Source organism: Haliotis cracherodii, unplaced genomic scaffold, assembly GCF_022045235.1.
Source record: "Haliotis cracherodii isolate W230 unplaced genomic scaffold, xgHalCrac1.p SCAF_10, whole genome shotgun sequence".
In the NCBI taxonomy this organism is placed as follows: domain Eukaryota; kingdom Metazoa; phylum Mollusca; class Gastropoda; order Lepetellida; family Haliotidae; genus Haliotis; species Haliotis cracherodii.
Window position 1 is genome coordinate 33,326,606 of NW_027266265.1, and position 25,078 is coordinate 33,351,683.

The 25,078-nt window shown below is 40.2% G+C and overlaps 2 protein-coding genes across 2 annotated transcripts; one reads left to right on the plus strand and one right to left on the minus strand.

The window, feature by feature from the left end:
- The first annotated feature begins 3,657 nt into the window (after positions 1-3,657).
- On the plus strand, positions 3,658-6,649 carry LOC139449434 (small nuclear ribonucleoprotein Sm D1-like). The gene is made up of 4 exons (XM_071230830.1): positions 3,658-3,766; positions 4,328-4,404; positions 5,214-5,411; positions 6,318-6,649. Exons 1-4 carry the CDS (start codon positions 3,753-3,755, stop codon positions 6,404-6,406), a joined length of 378 nt encoding a protein of 125 aa, XP_071086931.1. The 5' UTR covers positions 3,658-3,752; the 3' UTR covers positions 6,407-6,649.
- A 474-nt stretch (positions 6,650-7,123) lies between these two features.
- LOC139449443 (probable arginine--tRNA ligase, mitochondrial) lies at positions 7,124-23,076 on the minus strand. Its single transcript, XM_071230843.1, has 18 exons — positions 22,940-23,076; positions 22,333-22,430; positions 21,389-21,479; positions 18,966-19,046; positions 18,314-18,414; positions 17,631-17,770; positions 17,030-17,106; positions 16,685-16,784; positions 15,985-16,058; positions 15,454-15,557; positions 14,197-14,310; positions 12,630-12,690; positions 11,713-11,917; positions 11,235-11,412; positions 10,545-10,640; positions 8,306-8,380; positions 7,708-7,771; positions 7,124-7,252 (listed from the first exon to the last, which is right to left on the minus strand). The coding sequence occupies exons 1-18, from the start codon at positions 22,973-22,975 to the stop codon at positions 7,166-7,168; spliced, it is 1,782 nt and encodes a 593-aa protein (XP_071086944.1). The 5' UTR covers positions 22,976-23,076; the 3' UTR covers positions 7,124-7,165.
- Between the last annotated feature and the right edge of the window lie 2,002 nt (positions 23,077-25,078).

A 25,078-nucleotide genomic window follows, 5' to 3' on the forward strand; every position in this document is an offset into this window, starting at 1 on the left:
CATGACTAGAGAATAAATCAAAAAATGAATCCAACCGAAGCTTATAATGATTTGGCACATTATGTTTATAACTTGAATTAAGGATTGTTCTAGTCTCCATTTTGGAGTTAAAAAAAAGAGTATATTATTATAAATGTATATTTAACTTATATTTTTATATTATTATAATATAGACCACGTCTTTCAAAGTATATTTATATCTTCCACTTTTTAATCGTAGCATATATGTTCTTTTAATGTTTGGCTAAATTTTGTCAGTCGTCGCTCACAACTGGAGGGATGATGTAAATGCGACTGGGGTCCATGCAGGTAGCAAAAGTACTGTAAGTCCCCATGGTCCCCAGCGCGGTGATCAACCTTCAGTTGTTGGCGATCTATAGCCCGTTTTTATAATGTATTGTCAAATGATTCTGTTAGTTATCTCTTTTAACATATTCAAACTAGTTTTACGACAGTCTGTGATATGCTAGTTTTTATACTGCCCTTCGTCGGCAGAATTTTGTACTACTTAATATATATTGTTAATGTCAATTTTGTTTCGTCACGATATGGCTGAAATATTGCCGATGTGACGTTAAGCTTTAACTCACTCACTCACTTATTATATTATATAATAATCTTTATGTGAAATTGATCGTGTGAGCCTTTGCCGGAACTACTTTCCGGGGCTTCCCCGAATTCTCGATCTGTGTTTACGATCAACTCGTTTTTCTAGTTTCTTTTTAATCCCTGCATTTATCAGCAATATAATTAATTTAGTATTTGTGCCTGGTCTTGTAACATTTCATCTGACTTATGAATAAATAAGTGGTTTGGTTCTGGTGATTGATGTCGTCTAGCTGCTACATGAAACAAAATGGATTGTCCTTACGGTGATTTGGATATGGAATGGCTATCTTAGACTAACATCTAGTCTCTGAAATGAACATATCGTACAGAAAAAAACAGTTGTTCAGTTATCTTAATAAAAATATAATAAAAAGGAGCCCAGTGACTCTCTTCATTTTCCTGATAATGCAGTGATCTAGACTTGCCAAACATTACAGACTTGCATGGGCTGCATTTGATATATATTTGTATCAGGGTCTGTAAGACAGACTATGGCTATCTTTCAATACTAATAACGCAAGTAAAGAAAATTAATTCTGTAAAATTACTGAGGTGAACGAAATTGATTTATTGAGCGATATTGACTTTGATGCCTTGTTTTCGGAAATGACAGGAATCTAGCAACAATGATAACAATGTAGTACCCTAGATGTGACCGCTGACACAGAGCAAACGAGACATAAATTTAATTATTTTTTTAAAAATCTACTATTCCGGTTTCGGAGTTGGCCGACCTTCTCCGTGCATTCTAGGTCGAGAAGCGGCGGCACATGAGGAGTGACGGGGCACAGAAATGAAGTTGGCATCAGGTCATACAGTAGGTCCATCTCGGGTGACAAGAAACACCAGTTAAGCAAAGTATTACAGCGCACGCGACAAATCCCAAACTCCAAATAAAACACACCCTGACGTTGAAAATTAACACAAAACACGCAAGTATCAGAGCAGTCCGGCCAATCCCCCACCAGTCAATTCCGCATCGTCCGAATTGGTTTTCGATTATCCAAACACAAGCAACACATTCATAAATCGGTGATATTCCCAATTTGCTCGTGCCATGAGGAGGTTCACGCGTCGGGGTGTTTTTCATAACTTCTCCATAAACTTCATTTTCAACAGCAGTAAGTATTAATTCCATCCTCATGCTCCCGTTCGACTCGAAATGCACCTCTTCACAAACTTATGTGACGTCATATATAAATCCGCGCTTAAAGGTTGACCTCACCTCGGTGCATCGAGGTCATGTTTATATTTTTGTTCACCTTACTGTAACCTATTTTTAAGATTTGATTTATCCCAAATATTGTTTGTAAATTTGTTGAGAGAATGAAATTATGTTGACATAGTTCTAGATTATGCTGTATATATTCAAATAACTATTTTTCTTTGGGTAACTGAGTAATTAAGCTCGGAGATTCACACAGTTTAACCAGGTGTTTGCCACGTGCAGCGGCCCAAAACTTCCGGTTACTGGTACTTCTATTTTCTGGCCGCTGCACGTGGCAAACACGTACGCCAGTTGATATTCTCACGATCTTACCAAACTGAGAAAGACATGTTTTATTGACTGCACCGTATTTTTAAACTCCTGGACGTCTGATGAAACCTCCCGGACGTTTCCGGACGTCTGATGAAACCTCCCTGACGTTTCCGGACGCCCCGGACGTTCCAGGGCGTCCTCGGACGTTAAATACTAGGACCCACTAACACAGGTTATAATATCCCGAAACGATATATATATATTTTAAATATTTGATTGTTACAGAGACACGTGACATCGAATAAGTTTCTTTGTACAGCTGCAGACGTGTGGGATATTGTTCCTGTGTGTGGATATTCACGGATACATTCCTCGAACAAGGAAGCTGCCTAAAATTATAGACGTAAATTTGGTTGGTTGTAATTATGATATTTGCATTTTGTTTTCCTTCATTCATTCCTGTTCCTCTACGTCTTGGTTGAGAAATTCTTCGAAGCGCGATAGACGTTGTTTTCACAAGTCTTTTCCCTTGTAAGCGTGTAAATATATTACAGTCAATTTGTAAAATATCATTCTCTCAGGCAATTTATAAAATGTGTAAATATTTTTACTGAAAAATGTGTCCATTTCCTTAACAGATTGACTAAAACTGATTGAGACGATCAAAAGGGTCTATAAACATCACAATAGATTGTTATGTAGGATTAGAAGACAAACAATATAGAAATGTACTTTTCATGGTAACATTTTCAGTCTCTTGGTGATGATATTAAACATAACATTTAATGTGTGGAATTCGTTATCATAATAATACAGACGGACATATTTATCAGTCATTTCGTGAAATAACTGAATATTCAGGCTTTTAATAAATTTCCTAAGTGAAAATTTTGCACATTTTGACTGTAAAATATATAAACACGATAAAATAAGCAATGCTCAGGAGAAATATTTACTTTGTGTTGCAAGTCAAAATAGTGTAAACGAAAATCGCACAATTACCAAGCAAGTGACTTATCAAAACTTTGTCACCATAACCGATGCTACCCACAAAGATACGTACTTTTCCTTATTATTTCCAAAACTGTTTTTCATTTTGTTAATAGATGTGACCATACGCCCTTATACTATCAATAAAAGTGACAAATGCGCTAACAAATTGCGCAGCACAGGTCGCGAACTAGTCTAGGTTTCTGCTATACCATCCGTGTACTCACGGGGAAAAAAACAATGACAAAGGCAACAACCAGTCCCGGGGAATTGCTTTAGATCAGTGCCCCTTTAAGTACACGATGTTACAGAAAAGTTTTGGACGAATGAAATCACACACATCTGACTTTGCATTACGATCTGTGAAATGTGATATGTTTATTTATGCCTGTCCCCAATAAGACAAAATCACAACTATAACAAGAGAAAGATCCATATTTTTTTGTCGGGCTAATATTAGTTCCGTTCCACCTCTAGCAGTCATTTAGAAACAATAAAATCTAATGTAGCTCTTCCCCGCGAAGGTAAAATTATTTAAAGCTCCTTTCATAGATGGGGGATTCGCCTACCCACAATTTGTCGAGCAACGCAATGCCTGGAGCTTGAGAAAGCGTCTGTGTGTCGTTTACCCGCCATTGTTAATGTTTATAGTGACTTTGTAATCCATTCAATCATGAAGCTAGTAAGGTAAGTAACCACCTCAATTAATTCAATATCGATACAGGAATGCACAACCATTATCATATTTGCAGCATTTTTGGTATTGGACGTGAGATATTGCGTGTTTTTTTGGACTGACCGAAGCCGGCCTCCATGTCAACATTGTTTTCCTCGCTGTTCAAAATTTTACTCGGATACTGTTCGAATTGGTGTCGAAAAAATTGAAACTGTCTCAGTGATTATGTGTATTTTATACATCCGTTGGATGATTGTATTTACATTTGTTCACGGTTGGGTGTTAGATAAGCGATCGTAAGTTCTGTGATCAATTCAGTTTAAACAACAAAGCTGCAACGAGTTACTGGGCAAAGTTAAATCTAAATAATCTTCAGCAGATATTGTTTGCAGACTTGCAGTTACCATAATTATTCCTGAAACACGACAGCAAGTACATATACTTCTATGTGACAGAAAGCTGTTTGTTTTACAGTTACACAATAAATAACGTTCAGCTTTGGCTGAGGTTTCGAGACAACTGTGACCGCTTACATTATGAGTACTGAATGTAACGGTACGTTTCCTTTTCAGATTCTTGATGAAACTTAGTCACGAGACAGTGACTGTCGAGCTGAAGAATGGTACACAGGTTCATGGAACCATCACAGGTGAATGTGCTATCAAATTAACATTTTCTTGGTGTCTTACAAGTTACTTTGGCCTTGCTTACCAGAAGACTCAGAAGCCAGGTTGGGTACATCCAACAGGGATATGTCTATGATTTAAATGCCTGTGGGAAGCAAATGTCATCCTCAGTTATCTCGAGTATCATATCTCCATATCTCATTGTCTTAAATCGATACAGCATTACTTCCAAATTTAATGGGGAAAAAATCATAACGTGATATAAGGTTCTTAAACATGTTAAATATTCTTACTTAAAGAGGTATTCCAACTTCCAGTGCATGACTCGTGTTAATGTCAAACTGTCACATTTGCAGACGTGATGAATATACAGTAAACTACGTTTATGACGAACAGACGATTATAACAAAGTGTTTTTTTTAGTACCAGCCATGTGCTTTATATATGCTGTAGATATGTTTATAACAAACTAATATTTGTTGTCCCTTTCAGTTCATAGAAACTGTCGTTTACTGTAGTTAACATGGTCAATCAACGATTTGTCTGGTAGACACTTGATTATTTAAAGGCCGCTTTGACGCATCTGGAATATTACAGTGTGAGTCAATGAATGAAGAAACAAAACTGGCCCCATGTCCATGCTTGATGTAAGAAGGATCGGAGGGTTGCAATGTGTGACATCGGTAATTGTGTGTCAATCAATTTTCTACACTGAACATGTTATAGCTTGTGCATCGTCCACCTATTGCAAAAAATGACCACTACAAGTGAGCAAGAATATTTTTATATTCCAAATTAATTTTATGATAATATGGTATATTTTCATTTGCAGGTGTTGATGTAAGCATGAATACACATTTAAAGGCTGTCAAAATGACAGTGAAGAACAAGGACCCAGTACAGATTGACTCTCTCAGTATTCGTGGTAACAACATCCGTTACTTCATCCTCCCCGACAGTTTGCCTCTTGACACACTTCTCATAGATGACACACCCAAGGCCAGAATCAACAAGAAGAGGGACGGCAAAGGTAAATTTGGCATTCCAGTGCTTATGATAATGATAACAAAAATATTTTAAAATAATAATAATAATACATGTATTTATGTTGTGCTAAATCCACATTATGACCCTGGTCAATGGATCAGTGATCATTGGAATTTCATTCTCAGCTCACTTGGGAACATACAACCAAAGCTGCCCTATGAGGTGTTAGAAGGTTAACAGCCACTAACTAACTCACCCTACCGGGTACATGTTCACTGCTGTGTGAACAGGCATATTTTGCAACAAGATCTCTTGCCTGAAGAGACGTCACATGTAATATGTGTTTCAGCGTGTGGCAGGACATATGCCATAGAAACTTCCATGCCTGGGCAATGTACACAGGACTATGCAACTTGTTAAGTTACATCTCATGATGAACCACCGTCATATTGATGAGTGTGGCGTTAAACAACAAACAAACAAAACATCTTTATCACCTATGAAGATCCAGACTAGAATTGGTGTTCAGCAACCCATGTTTGTCGTGAGAAATGACTAACGAGATTGGGTGGTCAGACTTGCCGATATGGTTGATGCATATCATCCTATCCCATGTGTGTAGATCGATGCTCATGTCAGTCATTGGATTGTTTGATCCAGACTCAATTATTTACAGGCCACAGTCATGTAGCTGGAATATTGCTGAGTGTGGTGTTAAACAACAAACAAACAAAAACATGTCATTATACTCTGATGGCCTGGGCTGTTTTCCCATTATATCAGTCAACTGACTCCGATTCTACTATTTACAGGTTGTGGTCATAAATTGAGAATATTGCCAAGTGTGGCATTAAACAACAAACAAATAGATCACTACTTGTGTCCTAACTAGACTGAATGATTAATCAGATTGTCTTTCACTGCAAATATTTGTTATTCTTTGATTCAGCTACTATGGGTCGAGGTGGCCGGGGTCGTGGGCGAGGACGAGGTGGACGCGGACGAGGGAGAGGAGGGCCACCCCGAGGGAGACGTTGAGTGTACTGTGTATATCTGCCGGTGGAAATGTGGTTGTCGAGCCACTCGTGTTGTATATAGACTTGGAGGAAGTGAGGGAGAGTATTGCTCTCTGGACCTCGTCTTCACATGGATCAGTGAAGGACATCATAAATCAATCATGAACATTGACCATTTCTTTTATTTTCATCACTGATATTTTATGTACGAGGAAAAAAATAAAGTCTTTATGTATAAAATACATGTAGTTTTTATAATGTAAGCCAGCATTGATGGTGACTATGATGTTTCGTTCAAGCATTGATTCTCATAACGCCAATGTCAGTATTATTTGAATAAATATGGAACACCATTGTACTTTTTACAAAAATAGAATTTTAATGTTGTAAGTGAAGCGGCCACAATGGGATGGTATTAGCACCACAGACCTGATGCCTTGTCCACATGTCAGAGATTTATCATCATCAGCAAGCTGACAAGGCAAGGATGTTATCTGTGGGATGACTCCAGACCCTGCTACATATTCCCTACTCATTCCGGGATGCATAGCTGGGTACTGAGATGACTTGTGCCCAAATATATTAACATACTCTGTCCCATTCTGGGCAACATTTTGTCCACATACCAAAGAGGCTACACTGTCAGCAACATGACATGGTCGGGGTGCGACATAAGGATCTTGAGTTATGGTCTACCAATGTCCTCTCAATAAGATCTACACCAGAATCTAAGTACATGATTTTATTGTTTGTTACTACAGGAATGACAACAGCAGGTTTGTTACATTTTCTGTAGTGGTGTGATACCCAGGAGCGTGAGGCCATTAGAGAGTGTCTGGCGGCTGCAGTCAAACAGGGCCAGTCGGGCCTGCAGTAAATCAAAACAAATAATTTAGGTTTCAAGGTCTTAACATTGATCAGTCGCCTTCAATACTTACACATTTGTAGAAAATACCTAGGCTTTTGTCTGAACTAGAGCATCCAAGAATACAGTATTGATATAAATCTTTGATAAGGTGAAATCCCTTTCAAATTTCAAATATTTTTAATAGAGAATACATCAAAATATGTTTCGAAGAGTAGTCACCAGTTTGACTAGTGTCATAAAGCTCGAGAAAGCTGCCTTCTGATTGGCTAATTTCGATTTCTTGTCAGTCATTTCATTGGTTAAAATTCGCTAAAGGTCGTTCTGACGTGACCCGTAATGGGATGTCCTCAGATCTTTGTTTAGCGGTAGTCACAGAAGCATCCAAATCAGATTCAAGTGAGTGTGAAAAAGAGCAATACTGTTAAGTCTTCTCCGAGAAGTGATGCTGTTCTTACCTGTGCAGTGGCAGCGTCTTGACCTTTAACTGGTAGGTGTTTGTACGCTGCATTGATCATATGCCTGAAGAATGCAAAGTGAAAATAGATTGCCCTTTTGTAGGTTCTGAGAGATTCAATGTTCTGGTCCAGGTGTGATTTGCTATGTAATACTGTTACAATACACCTTGATGCATTCCTTCTAGGAACTGAGTTACCATGGTAACCACCACAAATCCCAGTTCCATTTTTTCATTGCCAAACAGACCAGTATGAGTTTAAGCCAATTCTCCATGATATTATGTGATGTCTTCTCAAAGTGTTCTGAGTGAGTTGAGTTTAGTTCTGTTTTAAATTAAGTTTTTTATCACTGCATGTCAGCTTGATGTGGGATGAGCCTAAAGTGATACAGGTCTTAGACGTTTATATGATTATTGGAAAGATGCTGAAAGACATTGGAATATAATCATGGCAATTCTGTGATTCAAACAGACCAGTGGATCCTGGCATGACAAAAGGATGTAACTCTGCACAACCCAAGATAACTTGGCTCCAGTTCTCCTATAAGTGAAAAATGAAAGCATAATATTCATAAATAATATTCAGTTTCACTACCTACCCTAATCTGAAGAGATAATGGACGATGTGGTACGGCTCGAGACTTCGGAGTGATTCTTGTACGACATCAGGATAACTGAAACATGCAGAAAACAATTGTAGGAACAAATAAATGTCTTGTTCACAGAAATACCCTAACCCTAGATACCGATCTCATGAATTGGCATAGGCAGAAGTAAATGAAAAACACCATTGCCCAGGCTGAGATAGGCTCAACCACATGATCATGCCAAACCAACATGTTTTATTCGCAAGGCAATGTTGAAGACAGTCAAAATTAATTCTAAAAGAATACTGCACTTTCTTCCAATGTACAAATTTAACATCAATACTTCATGGGTTTGTATGCACAATGTACCCCTATCACCTGTGAATGTATATGGCTGCTATACAGGGTACTTGCTGTTTTCGACCCATGAAGATCCAGGGTAGAATAGGTTATCAGCAACCCATGCTTGCCATAAAAGTCGACTATGCTTGTCACAAGAGGTGACTAACGGGATCGGGTGGTCAGGCTCGCTGATTTGGTTGATGCATGTCATCGATCATGATGTCAATCATTGGATTGTCTGGTCCAGACTCGAATATTTACAGACCACCGTCATATAGCTGGAATATTAACAAAAACAAACAAACAAACAAACTTGCTGTTTTAAACCAACGAATCAAGCACTGACCTGGTCCAAGCGCAGACCAATGAGCAGCATTTCATGTGAAATAAACTTGTGGGGGATCTACTCTACACACTGCTTCAGTATCAGGCACCCATATGCACATGGTCAGGCACAGAGACGAGTTATACACAGCCTACTTTCATTTCCTGCATCACTAGCACACAGTGGGTGGGTGAGTGAGTGAGTGAGTTGGGTTTAACGTCGCTTTTAACAGTATTCCAGTTATATCACAGCGTGTCAGCTTAATGTGGAAGGAAAGCCCGAAGTGATGCAGGTCTTAAACATTAACCATTCGGTGAAACCCAAGAGCATGGGTATGGTGCTGACAAACCTAGAAACATAATCGGGGCGAACCGGGATTCGAACCCACTATCATAGGTTTCTGGCATGCCCAAGGGACGCCACTCTGCACAGCGAATTGCAGCGCCTTAGACGACTGGGCCACCCGTGTCCCCACCAGCACACAGCATATTGGCCCATTACATTCATGTGTGAGGGAGGGACATAAGTGTCCAACTGAAATGACAGGAATGACAATTCTGAATGATGAGCAATGCTAAGTTTCTCTATTCCTCCCTTTTTGTTTTCTGTCTCTTAATGTATTTATTACAAATAAGCATACATGTAAATATATGGGAGGCCTGATCTGAGTTGTGATGACGTGGTCCAAAGCCTTTCATGGGAATAAAATAGGTTTCAGCTAAAAACAAGTATTTGTCACAGAGTGACGAAATATCCCCCGCCTGTACACCATAGTACCAAATATGAAGACAATCCAGCGATTAGTTCTTGAGATATTGTGGCAACACCGTTTTCCAACTCCAAAAACAGATTTGCCTGCTGTGACCTTGAAAATGGGGTCAAGGTCACCAAATCTGACAGGTGTATGCGGTGTCTGTATATACACTATAGTTCCAAATATGAAGACAATCCAGCGATTAGTTCTTGAGATATCGCGGCAACACTGTTTTCTAACTCCAAAAGCAGATTTGCCTGCTGTGACCTTGAAAATGGGATCAAGGTCACCAAAACCGACTGGTGTCTGCGGAGTCTGTATATACACCATAGTTCCAAATATGAAGACAATCCAGTGTTTAGTTCTTGAGATATCGCGGCAACACCGTTTTCCAACTCCAAAAGCAGATATGCCTGCTGTGACCTTGAAAATGGGGTCAAGGTCACCAAAACCGACTGGTGTCTGCGGAGTCTGTATATACACCATAGTTCCAAATATGAAGACAATCCAGTGTTTAGTTCTTGAGATATCGCGGCAACAAACAGGTGGGACGTACGGACGGACGTACGGACGGACGTACGGACGGTCGTGAATACTATATCCCCCGCTTCGCGCTTTCGCGCGGCGGGGGATAAAAACAGAAGAAGCAGCTTCACGAGGCAAGGGAGGTAACTGAATAATGGACGTTTATAGTCAGTTAACTCCCTTGCCTTAGGAAGATACACAAGAAGAGTACTCTGCAAAAAGCTGAAATTATTTGAACCCAGAGCTGTTCAGCCAGTACCTCCAGTCGTTGTCATCTGTCGTAGGTTGGACTACCAGTTACTGACCTGGCTAGATGCAGGATGAGTCGACCGGCGGTTTCTTCTCTCAATTGTCGGCCATCACCAACATCAGCATCTTCGTCAATGAAGGATCTCTGTATGCTGAGGCACAAATTGAAACAAGGGTGGATACTTCAATCTGATCAAACTTAGATAAGTACTAAAGCAGTGGTTTACATTGCATAAAACATGAATGCTTTAAGTTACATTCTACCACAAACTTGGAAAGTTCTCGATACTGGTCAATCGGAAGTTTGTTGGTTGGTTAACGCAGCACTCAGCAATATTCCAACTATATGATGGCGGTCTGCAATAATTGCGTCTGGACCAGACAATCCAGTGATTAATATCATGAGCATCGATCCATACAATTGGGATACGACGACATCCATCATCAACCAAGTCAACGAGTCTGACCCTCCGCTCCCGTTAGTCACCTCCTACGGCAAGCATAGTCGCCTTTTACAGCAAGCATGGGTTGCAGAAGCCCTATTCTAACCCAGATCTTCACGGGTCTTTTGATATATGATGACATGCATCAACTAAGTCAGTCAGCCTGACCACCTGATCCCATTATTTGCCACTTACAACAAAGCAATAGTCAGCTCATTTCAGACAAAGTAGGGATATCGGTTTACAAACACTACAACCACTAGACTACTATACATGTATAGCCAGGGTCCATGGTTCACAGACCTGCAGAGTCTGGCATGACAATACTGTAGAAAGACGCCGGAGTCTGACTTAAAGTTGAGCATGCGCTCCCAGCTGAACTTGTAGTTGCTGGTGCGCCTCTCCTTCAGGTCCTGGACGATGATGGAGGAGATCCCCAAAGTATCTGCAACCCCCTCCACGTCAATGTCCGCCCGAGTTGCTAGAACACACAAGTGTAAGAGATAGTGGTGAGACTAAGAAGAAATTAGAAGTGAAGATTGTTACGCCTCTTTTTCATTTAGAAAGAATACTTTGATATAGACCAATTACTTCCAAGTTTTGGTGTACCATTAATAATGGAAATGTTCCTATCAAAATTTGGGTAGTGTATTTTCTCATTTGATCACATCAGATCCTTGTACAGCCAAGGGATGCAACTCTGCACAGTAAACTGCTATGCCCGAGACAGCCTGGACACCCATGGCCTATATGTACATGGAACACCCTATGTAGGACCTACTGTTTTTCTCAATCAGCGTTTGCCTCATCCGACCCTGGGCCTCGTCCAAGAGGTCACGCAGAAACACGACCTCCCCACGACGAGTACTCATGCCTTCCACACGACCAAACGGGATGTGGAAGTGAGGCTGTTGGCTCCAATGGTGACCCAGAAGGTCAAGGACGCTCTGGAGCTGCAGGAAGTGGTTTCTCTGGCTGTGGTCCACCTGCAAATCGTGTTCCAGGTGACTATTAATATTAATATAAAAAAATCTGTTTAAATTCATAATGCTGGGTTCCCATCCGTATGGGATGTACTTTGATATAGACCAATTTCTTCCAAGTTTTGGTAGTGTATTTTCTCATTTGATCACATCAGATCCTTGTACAGACAAGGGATGCAACTCTGCACAGTAAACTGCAATGCCTTGGACAGCCTGGACATAAGCAGTAGTGAGAACTAGGATCTGATTTTAATGAGATTGGATGAATACACATAAGCATCGATATATGCAATTGGGATACAATGACATGCATCCACCAAGTCAGCAAGCCTGACCACCTGATCCCGTTAGCCGCCTCTTATGACAAGCATTAGTTGTTGAAGACCTGTTCTAACCCATATGTAACATATGATATATTTGGGATTACACTTTCTCAGTAAAGTACAGATTCTAGTACTTCTAGTACTTGCCATCCAGGACCAAATGATCAGCATACATCATCAGCGATCTGACCAACTCAGCCATCAAGGCTTATATCAATGGCGAGTAGGTGCCTCGCTCTGTGAGTGTGGGTTTCGAATCGGGATGGCCCACAACCCCCAGAATGTACAGGAATTTGTACTTTAATAAGAAAATGTCATCCCAAATATAACATTTGTTATAGCATGTAGAACAAAGGCATCTTGAACCTTCCTATAGTGTTGGGAGTACTTACCACATAGTGCATCCTGTCAAATTTGTACTTGTTGACCCGGTCGACTGCCGCAGCTATATCCCTGTACAGATGGAATCATAGAGACATCAGACAGACGATATCACAGACGATATCACAGCGGATATCACAGCTGATATCACAGCTGATATCACAGCCGATATTACAGCCGATATCACAGCGGATATCACAGCAGATATCACAGCCGATATCACAGCCGATATTACAGCTGATATCAGATAGTTTGCCTTAGGTTTGGATAAAAGGCTTTAAGTTTAAAACTCAAAAAGTGAAAATATGCGAGCCATCATAGTTGACATCAGACAAACTGATGACGTACAGATGATATGATAACTGATGTCAGACAGATGATATGATAACTGATGTCGGACAAATGATATGATAACTGATGACGGACAGATGATATGATATGGGTTGAAGGACAGATGATATGACAACTGATGTGGGATAGATGATATGATAACTGATGACAGACAGATGATATGACAACTTATGACAGATAGATGATATGACAACTGATGACAGACAGATGATATGACAACTGATGTCGGACAGATGATATGACAGCTGATGTCGGACAGATGATATGATAACTGATGTCGGACAGATGATATGATAACTGATGCAGGACAGATGATATGACAACTGATGACAGACAGATGATATGATAACTGATGACAGACAGATGATATGACAACTGATATTGGACAGATGATATGATAACTGATGACGGACAGATGATATGTCAACTGATGACGGACAGATGATATGATAACTGACGACGGACAGATGATATGATAACTGATGACGGACAGATGAGAACACGGATGATATCAGAGAGACAGTTTCAGGTTATGGAAGACTGATTTGTTTTTGAAGTCAGACTTGGAGTTCAAAACTTAAAAAGTAGAAACAATTTTTGTGTATGGTTAGCTGAGTGAGTTCGGCTCAATGCCACATTAATTAATAAAATTTAGTTATATATTAACCAGTGTGTCAGCTTAGTGTGGGAGTCAGGTCGGAAGCAGTGCTTACACTTTGACATGGTTCATTTTTTTGTTTGACAGCGGTCTGTAAATAATCAATTCTGGACCAGACAATCCAGTGACTGATGTCATGAGCATCGACCCGCACAATTGGGATACGATGACATGCATCAACCAACCAGCCGATCCCGTTAGATCTGAGGACATCATGTTACAGGTCATGTAGATGGCAGACATTGTATGGCAGTACTTCCCATGGGCTAAGCAAAGTATCTTCCATTTCAAGTGTTTATCCTATTGAAGCCACAGATAGACAAAGATTTGGATGGAATCTGTTGTATAGCACGTAACTGTTGTCCCCCTGTTAACATTTTCCATGTTGCATGATTAGAAGACACATTCTGACGGTCACTTTCCTGATCTGGTAAGCGATGCTCCTAATTGTTAGTTGAAAGGTCGTTCTGACATGACCTGTAATGGGTTATCCTCAGACCATTTTTTAGCGGTAACGAGAACTAAGATCTGACTTCAATGACATTGGTAAGTTGAATGAACTCAATTACCGGGACAGATACAGACTGGTGCCATCACTCTTGACTAGTTTCACCTTCTCCATCTCCTCGGTCTTTTCCTCGTTCTTCCTCTTGGCTATTTCCACATAGCCAACTCCAGCATCACTGAAATAGTAACCGGTTGATTGCTTTAAGAACACACAACATTTGATATTTATTGAAACTTACACAAAGATTGGCTAAAGGATGGATGCAAAGGCAAAACTGATTGCTTCTCTCTTCTGTAATATCATTGTGGAAGGACAATTCAAGTGCATGTTTAATGATACATCATCTGCCTGCATTATGTAGGGACAGAGATTGCAGCATATGTACCATCTTCCTGAGGCAAGGGAGTTAACTGACTACAAAAGTCCAGTTCCCAACCTTGCTAAACTAGGCTGGAATTATGGAGTTATATTTTGGTTGGACAAATGAATATATACATAGAAGACAGACAGACAGACAGACTAGACATCAGGTTCGTAAACTGCCGGACAGATTTCGGCCGATTGCAGGATTTGCATAGCATGTGTACCACCAACTTGGCATCAGCAGATATTTTCCTAATCTTTTTAATCAAGGTTATCACGTGATTTGATGCACTTCACAAAGTAAGATCTGTATTATCACAATATAGAATTTGTTTATCGATCAGATCATTTTGACTGGGCGCCACCAGAGACCATATAATAATAATCTATTATATGGTCTCTAGCACCACCATTTTGTTTGAAGCAAATGCAAGTGATATGAGAGGTGGAATCTGATTGGTTAAAAGGAAGGACATAGAAGGGACATAACTCTTAATAGCCACTGGTGGCGCTACAATCTAACAAAGGTTCAGCAATGGTGGAAACGTGTCTTTTACAGTCAGTTAACTCCCTCGGGAAGGTGCATATGGACATGACCTGCAAAGTATTGACGGTACAAACGTATGAATAAATTAGGTATGTAATTCTAGACCTTAACTCTCCTTATGAATAAAAAAATCAGGTCTTGGCAGGATACATCCTCAATTATCCATTCTATCATCATAAACACCTGGATCCATTCTCCCTTTCATTTCAGAAGTGGCAGTCATCACCATCTCCATTGTTCTTACAGAAACTTTGCACAAAATGTCTCTCGTTCAAGAAATTGAAATAAAAAAACAATAAAAATGCTTCTCCTAAACGAGAGGTTAGCACAGAATGAGATATGACATACTGTATTATCGAGGATGGGCATCTTATTGATGCTCAGTGTAGACATATATCTTGTACTTACTCTGTGTGTAATATGTTAGCTTGAGTGAGATGCTTCATCAGTGTCTTGGTCGCCTCGTCATACATAGACTCAGTGTGGGTTTCGCTGAACCGTATCCCGAGCCTCTGTCAAGGTCAACAGAGAGTAATCAGTGTCATGGTCCAAACAATCCACATTCCAGGTGACATGTGAGTTCTAACCTAAGGGACTGGTCATAAACTACAGCATAGGTTGCTGGGGACCTATTTTAACAATAAATCCCTACAGGTTCTAAACATGGTATCAATATACAAAAATTACTCTTGTTGATGTCAATAATTGAAAACAAGGACCCAACAACCTGACCCCTGAGGTGGCCTTGTATTCCAGCAGATGAGTCATTATTCATCACGTGACAGGTCAATACTGATCATGTGATGAGTCAATATTCAAGGTCAGTGTCAGTCATATGATTTCGGGGTCTACATTAAAATGTATTGTTTTGTCACATGGTACAGATTAATCAATTATTGCAAGAATCTTAATACTGGTATAACTAAACATAGTAATGACCTGATATATCTTGTTGTATTCTGCCAGACTGACGTGTCGAAACTCTTTCCACGTGTTCACGACATCAACATCACCTGTAACACAGGATAGAAGTGCACATGAGTAATTCCCATCACTATCTCATTAATCTACAAGAGCACTAACATCTGATTCTGATAAGATGGATGCTCATGGCACTAAATTATTATTACCCATGTCTTTGGAACAGTCAGCACTCAAATGTCATGCTCAGTTCCCTGGTGTGATGACAGATTAGGTATTGTCATTTGAAAAAAATCAGGTGAACTTTAACTTTTATTAGAAGTATATTTCACTTAAGGCCATCCATTTGTTCGTTTGTTCGTTCGTTCATTTGAAAAATCATAGAGTTAAAACTGCAGCTGGCTTCGTGAATCACTGATGTAGACATTGAATTTATATGTTAAATTCTTTATTGAGGGTCTACATGTGTATATTACTGGCAGGATGTAATATAAATAAATATCTTTATGTTCAATTTTTTTTTCGGCTTCTTTTCAGTAGGGGGTGCAGGCCCCTGAAACGAAAAGAAATAATGTGTGGTCTACTCATATTTGTGGAATTGGGTTCAAAATACTGTAATTATTCTGCCCACATCGTAACAATTGGCATCACTGCAAGATGTATTGGGACCGGGAAACTGCATCACCAGATGTGGGTAACATGTGGAGAGGTACATTACCTGTCTCTAGACGAGAGAACGTTGCCAGGGCTTCTTCATATGTGTGTCTCTCCCCCTTAGCTTTCTCTGCTTGAACATCATGATTTATCTTGACGTATACCTGCGTTAAACATACAGAGGCTCCAATACTCCATATCATATCGTTCACTTGCTCGTTTGTGAGTGAGGTTTTACGCTGCTTTTAGCAATATTCCAGCAATATAATTTTCATGGTGGGGGACAACAGAAATGGGCTTTAAACAATGTTCCCATGTGGGGAATCGAATGCTTTAACAACTGGGCTACCCCTCCCCTGGTTTTCACCTACTGGAATTAACACTACATGTATTAAACCGAAACCCTCACCTCAAACAGATGGAGCAAGGGGTCTACAGACAACTTGTGTGCATCTCCGTATCTATGGTAACCAGTCAACAGTAGGCCTGTCAGGACAAAATAAGCAGGGACATCTATTAAGATTTGACTTCAAAATTATTTCCGTTTATGGAGGTATAAATGTAAAAACATATCAGTGATACTGTTCAGTGCAATAATGCAACACCTGCTCTACTCATTCTTTTATCGGATAATCCCAAAACAGTAGCATGGTGTGTGTGGTCTAACTCTCTTTAGGTTTTTGAAACATAAACACACCAAATTCTGCTTGGTTAGCCATTGAAATACAGTGGAATTTACTTATGGAAACCATGTACTTAATCGAGTTTATGTGTGGCTGAAAAAATAACAATTAATTGTACATGATTGTATGTTATGAGGATAAACTGTATTCTGTTTGCTGTCTAACAGTCAACAGTGTATACACTATTAGGGGTTTAAAAATGATAAATAAATAAACAAAACATCTACTTAACTATTTTTTCTATTCATCTGTTTTCTACTTGTAGACATTTGACTGTATACATCTCTGAAAATACTATTCCTTCCCACTATTGGTTGTCATAGTTACCAAACTGAGTTCCCCAGTCACCGAGGTAGTTGAGCCGAGTGACCCTGTGACCTACAGCTTCAAACAGATTGGAGACAAAGTTTCCTATAATGGTTGACCGCAGATGTCCAGTGTGGAAAGGCTTTGCTATGTTTGGTGAACTGAAAGTAAGCATAAATCAAACTTGACCACTTTCATTTGGTTGGTTGGTTTGTTGTTTAACACCGCACTCAGCAATATTCCAGCTAAATGACGGCATTCTGTAAATAATCGAGTTTTGACAAGACAATCCGGTGATTAATATCATGAGCATCGATCCTTGCAATTGGGATCGATGACATGCATCAACCAAGTCAGCGGGCCTGACCACCTGATCCCGTTAGTCGCCTCATACGACAAGCACAGTCGCCTTTTACAGCGTGGGTTGCTGAAGACCTATTCAACCCTGAATCTTCACGGGTCTGACCACTTTGAAATCAAGAGGGAAGAGTAATAGCTTTACTCCCTGCAACCATGTGGAGAATCAAACCTGGGAGTCTCATGTGGGAACAGCAAACACTTTAACCACTGGGCTATCCCACTGACCCAATTATCAAATCAATATGTAAAAGAACAGGCAAAATACACAAAAAACGTTGAAAAAACAAACAAGAACCTGTGATCATCTTATAGTGTGACGACTTGTTTGCTACAAAGAGACTCACCTGTACTCTACAACCATGTGCTGTCCTGTGACGGTCCTGAGATCATCTTCAGATTTATAACCATACAGCTCTTTCTGATGCTGAATTGTCCTAAGGATGTGCTGAAACATCAAGGGTGGATCCAGCAATTTTGAAAAGGGAGGGGTCCAACATTCCCTCTCAGATATTTTACTGCCTACAACATAGTATAAACATTTGCTATCAAAGCAAGGTTTACTGTCATGGCAAGTTTACTGTGAGTGAGTGAGTGAGTGAGTGAGTGTGAGTGAGTGAGTGAGTGAGTGAGTGAGTGAGTGAGTGAGTGAGTGAGTGAGTGAGTGAGTGTGAGTGAGTGAGTGAGTGAGTGAGTGAGTGAGTGAGTGAGTGAGTGAGTTGGATTTTACACTGTTTTTATCAATATTCCAGCAATATCATGGTGGGGGACATCAGAAATGGGCTTCCCACATTGTACCCTTGTAGGGAATCGAACCAGGGCCCTCAGCTTGACAAGTGAACGCTTTAACCACTTAGCCACCCCACTGCCCCATAAAATATAGGAAGAAAAAATATGCAAAGCCTGTATGAGGAAACAAAATCAGGTGATTGTGTTGAGTGATATTCAATCGGGACAGATGCATTTCCACTCTCTGTGTTTAAAGAGAGGGTGTTTTACCTGGTTAAACTTATGATTCTTGATTTTGATGTATAGGTTTCTCTTGTCTGCTGTCACTGCTTCGATGTCTGTGTGTGCATCCTGTAATAAAAACATAGACACAATCTTAGGCATTCCCCAGCAAAAACTGATTTATTTATAATGATGTCTACTCAAGTCAGAGCTATATATTTTCTTATTTTGTTCAGGCAAAATTGCATTCACGTAAGTTTGATGCAAATATGCTCAGATAATTACCTTAAAAATAGTCATCAAATCATGCTAAAAGACCAGTGGCGGCATTCATAAAAGAACATAGTAGGTGGTCATACAATCTCATTAAAATCAAATCTTAGTTCTCGCTATCGCTAAACAAAGATCTGAGGACATCCCATTTCGGGTCACGTCAGAACGACCTTTCATCCGACCAATCAAAGCATTGCTTACCAGATCATGAAAGTGACAGTCAGAATGTGTTTTCTAAACATGCAACCTCAAAAACGTTAACCAAGGGTATTCCGAACGACAGTTACCGTCAAAACTATCGTCTGGCTCTCGCTTCCGTAGGATAAACATTTGAACGGAGGAGGCGTTGCACAGTACGTGGGAAGCACTGCAATACAATCGTAACCACATGTTAGACTTTCCGGGTTGTTCTTATGTTCAGTTTTCAAAATTTTAATCGAGAACAGTGTCAACATATTTTTCAAGCGTAGTCTGAAATGGAAGTCGCCAGGTTGAAACGAGTGCCGCAAAGCTCGAGAAAGCTGCTTTCTAATTGGCTGATGTCGACTTCTTGTTCTTCGTTTCAGTGGTCAGTCAAAGTTCGCGAAAGGTCGTTCTGACGTGACCCGTAACAGGATGTCCTCAGATCTATGTTTAGCAGCAGCGAGAACTAAGATCTGATTTTAGTGAGATTGGGTGGTCATAATACGTCACATTGGAATTTCCTGTTTCCTAATGTCAGCAGGGTCAAGACATTTTGACAGAATGTACTATAATTAATAATAAATTTTATATTTATATACTTATTCAATCTTTTCTTCCTTCTTCTTAGATCCTGTTGTGAAAAAGGCTTAGAACAAAGTTTCCAGCTTTAAAAATAAGCAAATCACCCTAACACATCCCACTCATCACCATGGTCACCACCTAAACACCGGGTCACGCACTGATGTACGATCTGACCCTGTGTGACCTGGTCACCTGACATACCCTGCTCTTTCTTAGAGCAGATAGACTGGTGTAACTGTTACAGGGATGGTTGGTTGGGCATATAGTGTGTGACACAGGATAAGTATGCCCACCCAAGTATATATATATATATATATATATATATATATATATATATATATATTTTTTTTTTTTTAAGTTTTGCGTGTTTTTCTGTCAAATATTCCAATGGCATCTCCATTAACGCTTTGTCAAAACTATCGAACACACCCTGAGTGCATAAGGCATGCTGAGACGAGTAGAGGAAATGACTGACAACACCCAGACAAGGGTCTTCAAACAAATACTGAGACAACATGCTCAAGGCAGATGATAGCAGGTAATGGTTTAGGACACCGCCGAAACAGCCGCGCCTCATGGTGACTTCAAAGTTGAAGACTTAAGTCCCTTCAAATGAGTTTATGTATCCCCCAAGGCAAAAAAATTAATAGTCTTGTTTCTCAGGCACCGCCCACATCATCATAAAGTTTGTTGCATGTTTTGGAATTATTTCCTTTTTTATAAAAAACAAAAAAATCCTCAAATAAGTCCTACGCCAGTCAAATATTATGTTGGGAGGTCCTTTCCCAGGTTAGAACACAACTGTTTGTTTGGTTAAACAACTGTTTATTTGGTTACATACTAGTTTGCACATCTAAAAAAAGAAAAAGAAAAGGGCACCGCCCATACGCACTGTATTTTCCAAAACCATTGCCTGAGAACTAATTCTTTTATATTTTTAAGCCCAAAGAGTACTCATTCTGGGAATGTTGTAGCTTGGCCGAAGCCTTCAGGCATAAGGAGTTGCTCTTCATGCTCATCTGGATTCAAGATGGATGCTAAGAAGAATAGGATGGAGAACAACCATTCTGAGTGTGTCTGAAGAGTTGACATTATAAAAATTGTCTGTCCATGAAAGGGGGGATGCCTGACTCTACTGTGTTGTGTCCAAGAGAACCGAATCTGCTTCATGGAAGGATGACAATGTATCAGTAGTGGTATTCCAAGGACGTTCGTCCTTAGCTACCATTACAGCTGTGACTTTTTTTCTATCTGATACCTTACATGTCTAAAGTATTGGTAAAGTTGGTATTGTCATGCACTCTTCCTCTTCAACCACATCTTGGTTATGGGGTTTATCAGTTGCACATTCATGCACATATTCAATCCAAAGAAATATTTAGGTAAAAACCACAAAATAACACAATTCTCTATCACAGCCTGCTGTGACATACCTGCTGTAGTTCTGTCTCAACACTTGCCATGTCCAGCTGCCTCCCTCCGTCACCTGCCCCTACTGACACCTGCAGCTGGGGATCAGTACACCTGTACAACGATGGTATATTTGTTTGTTTGTTGTTTAATGCTGCACTCAGCAATATTCCAGCTATATGACGGCGGTCTGTAGGTAATCTAGTCTGGACCAGACAATCCAGTGATTGACAACATGAACATCGATCCACGCAATTGGGATTGATGACATGCATCAACCAAGTCAACGGGCCTGTCCACCGATTCCGTTAGTCGCCTCTTACGACAAGCATAGTCGTGTTTTACGGCAAGCATGGGTGGCTGAAGACCTATTCTAGCCCCGATGTTACCGGTAAGTAAGATCATTAAGAGTGATGCAGCTCCTAGTTGCTTACCACTACATACCTCATCAGTAGTATGTGGATCATAAACTTTTTTCATAATCAGGGAGAATCTTAGATTAAATTCGACAATCATAGTATTCTGGCATGCCCAAGGGAAGCATTTCTGCACAGAAAAGCGCGATTTACTCTGTGATAATAAATTGGCAAAATTAATACCTACGTGTGTCTAGAAACATCTTTCATTCATGATATGTATACTGTTACATGATTAGTCTTTGAGAAAGAGATAAACCAAGTGTGTTAAAAATTACAGGTATGTCTTGAATTGCTCATGTTGATATGTGTGCTCATAATTTTCATAATAACCTCTGTGAGAGACTTCAAAGGAATAAAATAAGGCTTAAGTAGGCAAACTAAACAAGAAGATTAACAGGTTTATCTCCAGCCTAGCACATGGCAGTGACACTGCCTAGTGGTTAAAGTTTTTGTTGTCTCGACATGTCAACTTTGTAGAAGAGGGCTCTGATCACATATCTCAACATTTATATATAACTTTTCTTAGACCATGCAGACTAGCTCGGTACCGATATTTCTTGGTAGCTTGAGACAGCTTGATGATTTGACGGACATCTCTCTTCAAGTCAGCGGATCCGGCGCCTTTCTTGTTGAGGGTCTGGACAATCTGATATAAAGGCATGATCAACGTGTTAGACACTTCCATAACAATAATTACTAAAAACACCCATGCTGACAATATTATTTATTTATTTAATGGCTTTTTTTAAAATTTGAAGTCATACTTATAACTTGTAGTTGTATTTGTGTTTTCGTAACATTTCCTCAATCTGCCTCTGCATCAAGTTGTCCTTAACCTTGACCCCATTGCCTTGTGTCACTGTCAGACCAAAGACGTATGTGTACAGACAGAGTTTAGTAATAGCTGAATGCTGTTTTACGCCGCGGTCAACATTATATCTAGGCGGTCATTAAATAATCGAATCTGGATTAGACTGACAAAACACGAGCATCGTCCAACGTTGAGGGCTTACGATGACATGCTATAAGTATAAAGCAGATCAGAGAGTCTGACCACCTTGTCAGTTGTTGGGTTCGCCCGGGTCGGTAGGCGAATGATCGACGCTTTGCCACTTTGGTGGATTGGAAAACTATGTAATTATCAAGTTCACGTACCCTTTTAATTACATAGTTCCGGTAATACGCTGCCATAATTGCTTTTCCAACATTAACATATAGCTCGTCACAGTGGACAGACACTGGTTTCACCGAATCACGTTTGTGTATGAAATGTCACATTGAGAATCATGGAAGCTGACATATTGGACAAAGGGAGATAACTCGTAATAACAACATACATTTGCATACCGCAACCCAAGGTGTGGTGAAATTGGGTTCAACGTCGCGTTTAAGATTATTTTATTGCATTTCCGTATCGACACACGTACGTGTGTGTGTGTGTGTGTGTGTGTGTGTGCGTGCGTGCGTGCGTGTGTGTGTGTGTGTGTGTGTGTGTGTGTGAATAACTAATGCCGAATTCATAGTGCTAGCCCACAGAGATACTATGCCGCACCCATACTCAGTATTTACTATCTCCGATCTGTCAAGGTAACAACAAGTACCATCTTTTGATGTCTTTTGGTTTGACGCGGTCGGGCATCGAACCCCCGTGTTTCCGCTCTCCGTACACACGCTCTATATCACTATACCACGGAGGCGGTCACCGCAACACAAAATATGAAATGTCAAAACTCATGCGCCCTTTTCAGAAAATGGAAAAGAGGAAAGTGTCGCATATATATAAGGTCGTGTTATTGACATTTTGGAGGTCCCAACCAAGTGACGCCATTCAAAAAACAATTTTCTTGCTATGACCTATAGCCTCGTTACAAAAACCAATGTTGAGATCTAGACGTGATATAGGCACCACATCACAGCATCCCAAAGTCCTTCGCCGATATAAATCTGAGGAAGTGGGTGAGTTGGGTTTAACGCCGCTTTCAACAGTATTCCGGTTATATCACGGAGTGTCAGCTTAATGTGGGAGGAAAGCCTGAAGTGATGCAGGACTCCGACGTTTACAGCTTCGGTGAAACCCACGAGCACGGGCATCGTAGTGCTTTGAAGTGTACTATATATGTTAAAGTCAATGGTTTGGAGGCGTATTGTTTTGAAGTCAGTGTTTAGATACGTATCCGTTCCAATTCAATTAAAGCCTATGACAGCTTTGTCGAATACAAGAACATAAAAGCATATTTCACGGCGTGTTAGCTTAACGTGGGCGGAAACCCGAATTGATGCCGGTCTCAGAGTGAGTGAGTATGTGAGTGAGTATGGTTTTACGCTGCTTTTAGCATTATTCCAGCACTATCACGGCGGGAGACACCAGGAATTGGCTTCACACATTGTACACATGTGGGGAATCGAACCCGTGTCTTCGGCGTGACGAGCGAACGCTTTAACCACTAGGCCACCCACCCGCCCTGCAGGTCTCAGACGCTTACCACTTAGGTGCTTTAGTTATGGTGCTGACAATCCTCGAAACATAATCGGGTGACACTCGGAGACGAACACCGGATCATAGGTTTATCATGTGCCCAAGGGACACAACTCTGCACAGCGAATTGCGGCGCCTCAGACGACTGGGCCGCCCGTGTCCCCTCATATATCTGAAGGTGATCTCAATGCTGTCACATGCCAGCGCGTGAAGAGTGTCAGGTTTCCTTCATTGTTTTTCGGCCTATGTGTTTTTAGCCTATTCTTCCAGAGATTAAGGCCTACCCATCGATGTATGAATATTTGTATAATATCTGAAGTCTGTTAAACAGGTCTCATCATTCTATTACAGGGCCGCTGGGATACATGTACGGTTTCAGTTATCTCCAGCTCGGGAGCAAATGTAAAAAAACCCAAACATATCAAAGGATACAACTACAACTACGAAAAATGTGATAAACAAATATTATATCAGACGATATGTTTAATTTAAAGTTAAATCCTATTACTAAATAAACATTTACTTTTTACTGTACATGAAATTGTGCACCAACTCAGCCAATGCAAAGAATGATTGAACAAACGTGTAGAAGACATTGTGACAGAATGACGGTGATGTTCTTTACAAATGAATGAATAAATGAATAGCGAATACTTGCCAAGGAAGACAACTCTCACAGGCTATGTGTCTCATGGTACTGAGGCGACGTGAATCGTTCCTCACGCTATCGATCATTGGGTTATCAGTGCAGGAAGTCGTGGTGTAGATTTCAAATCTCCGAGTACGTTACGTACGTAATACTACGCATTTTCGCCGAA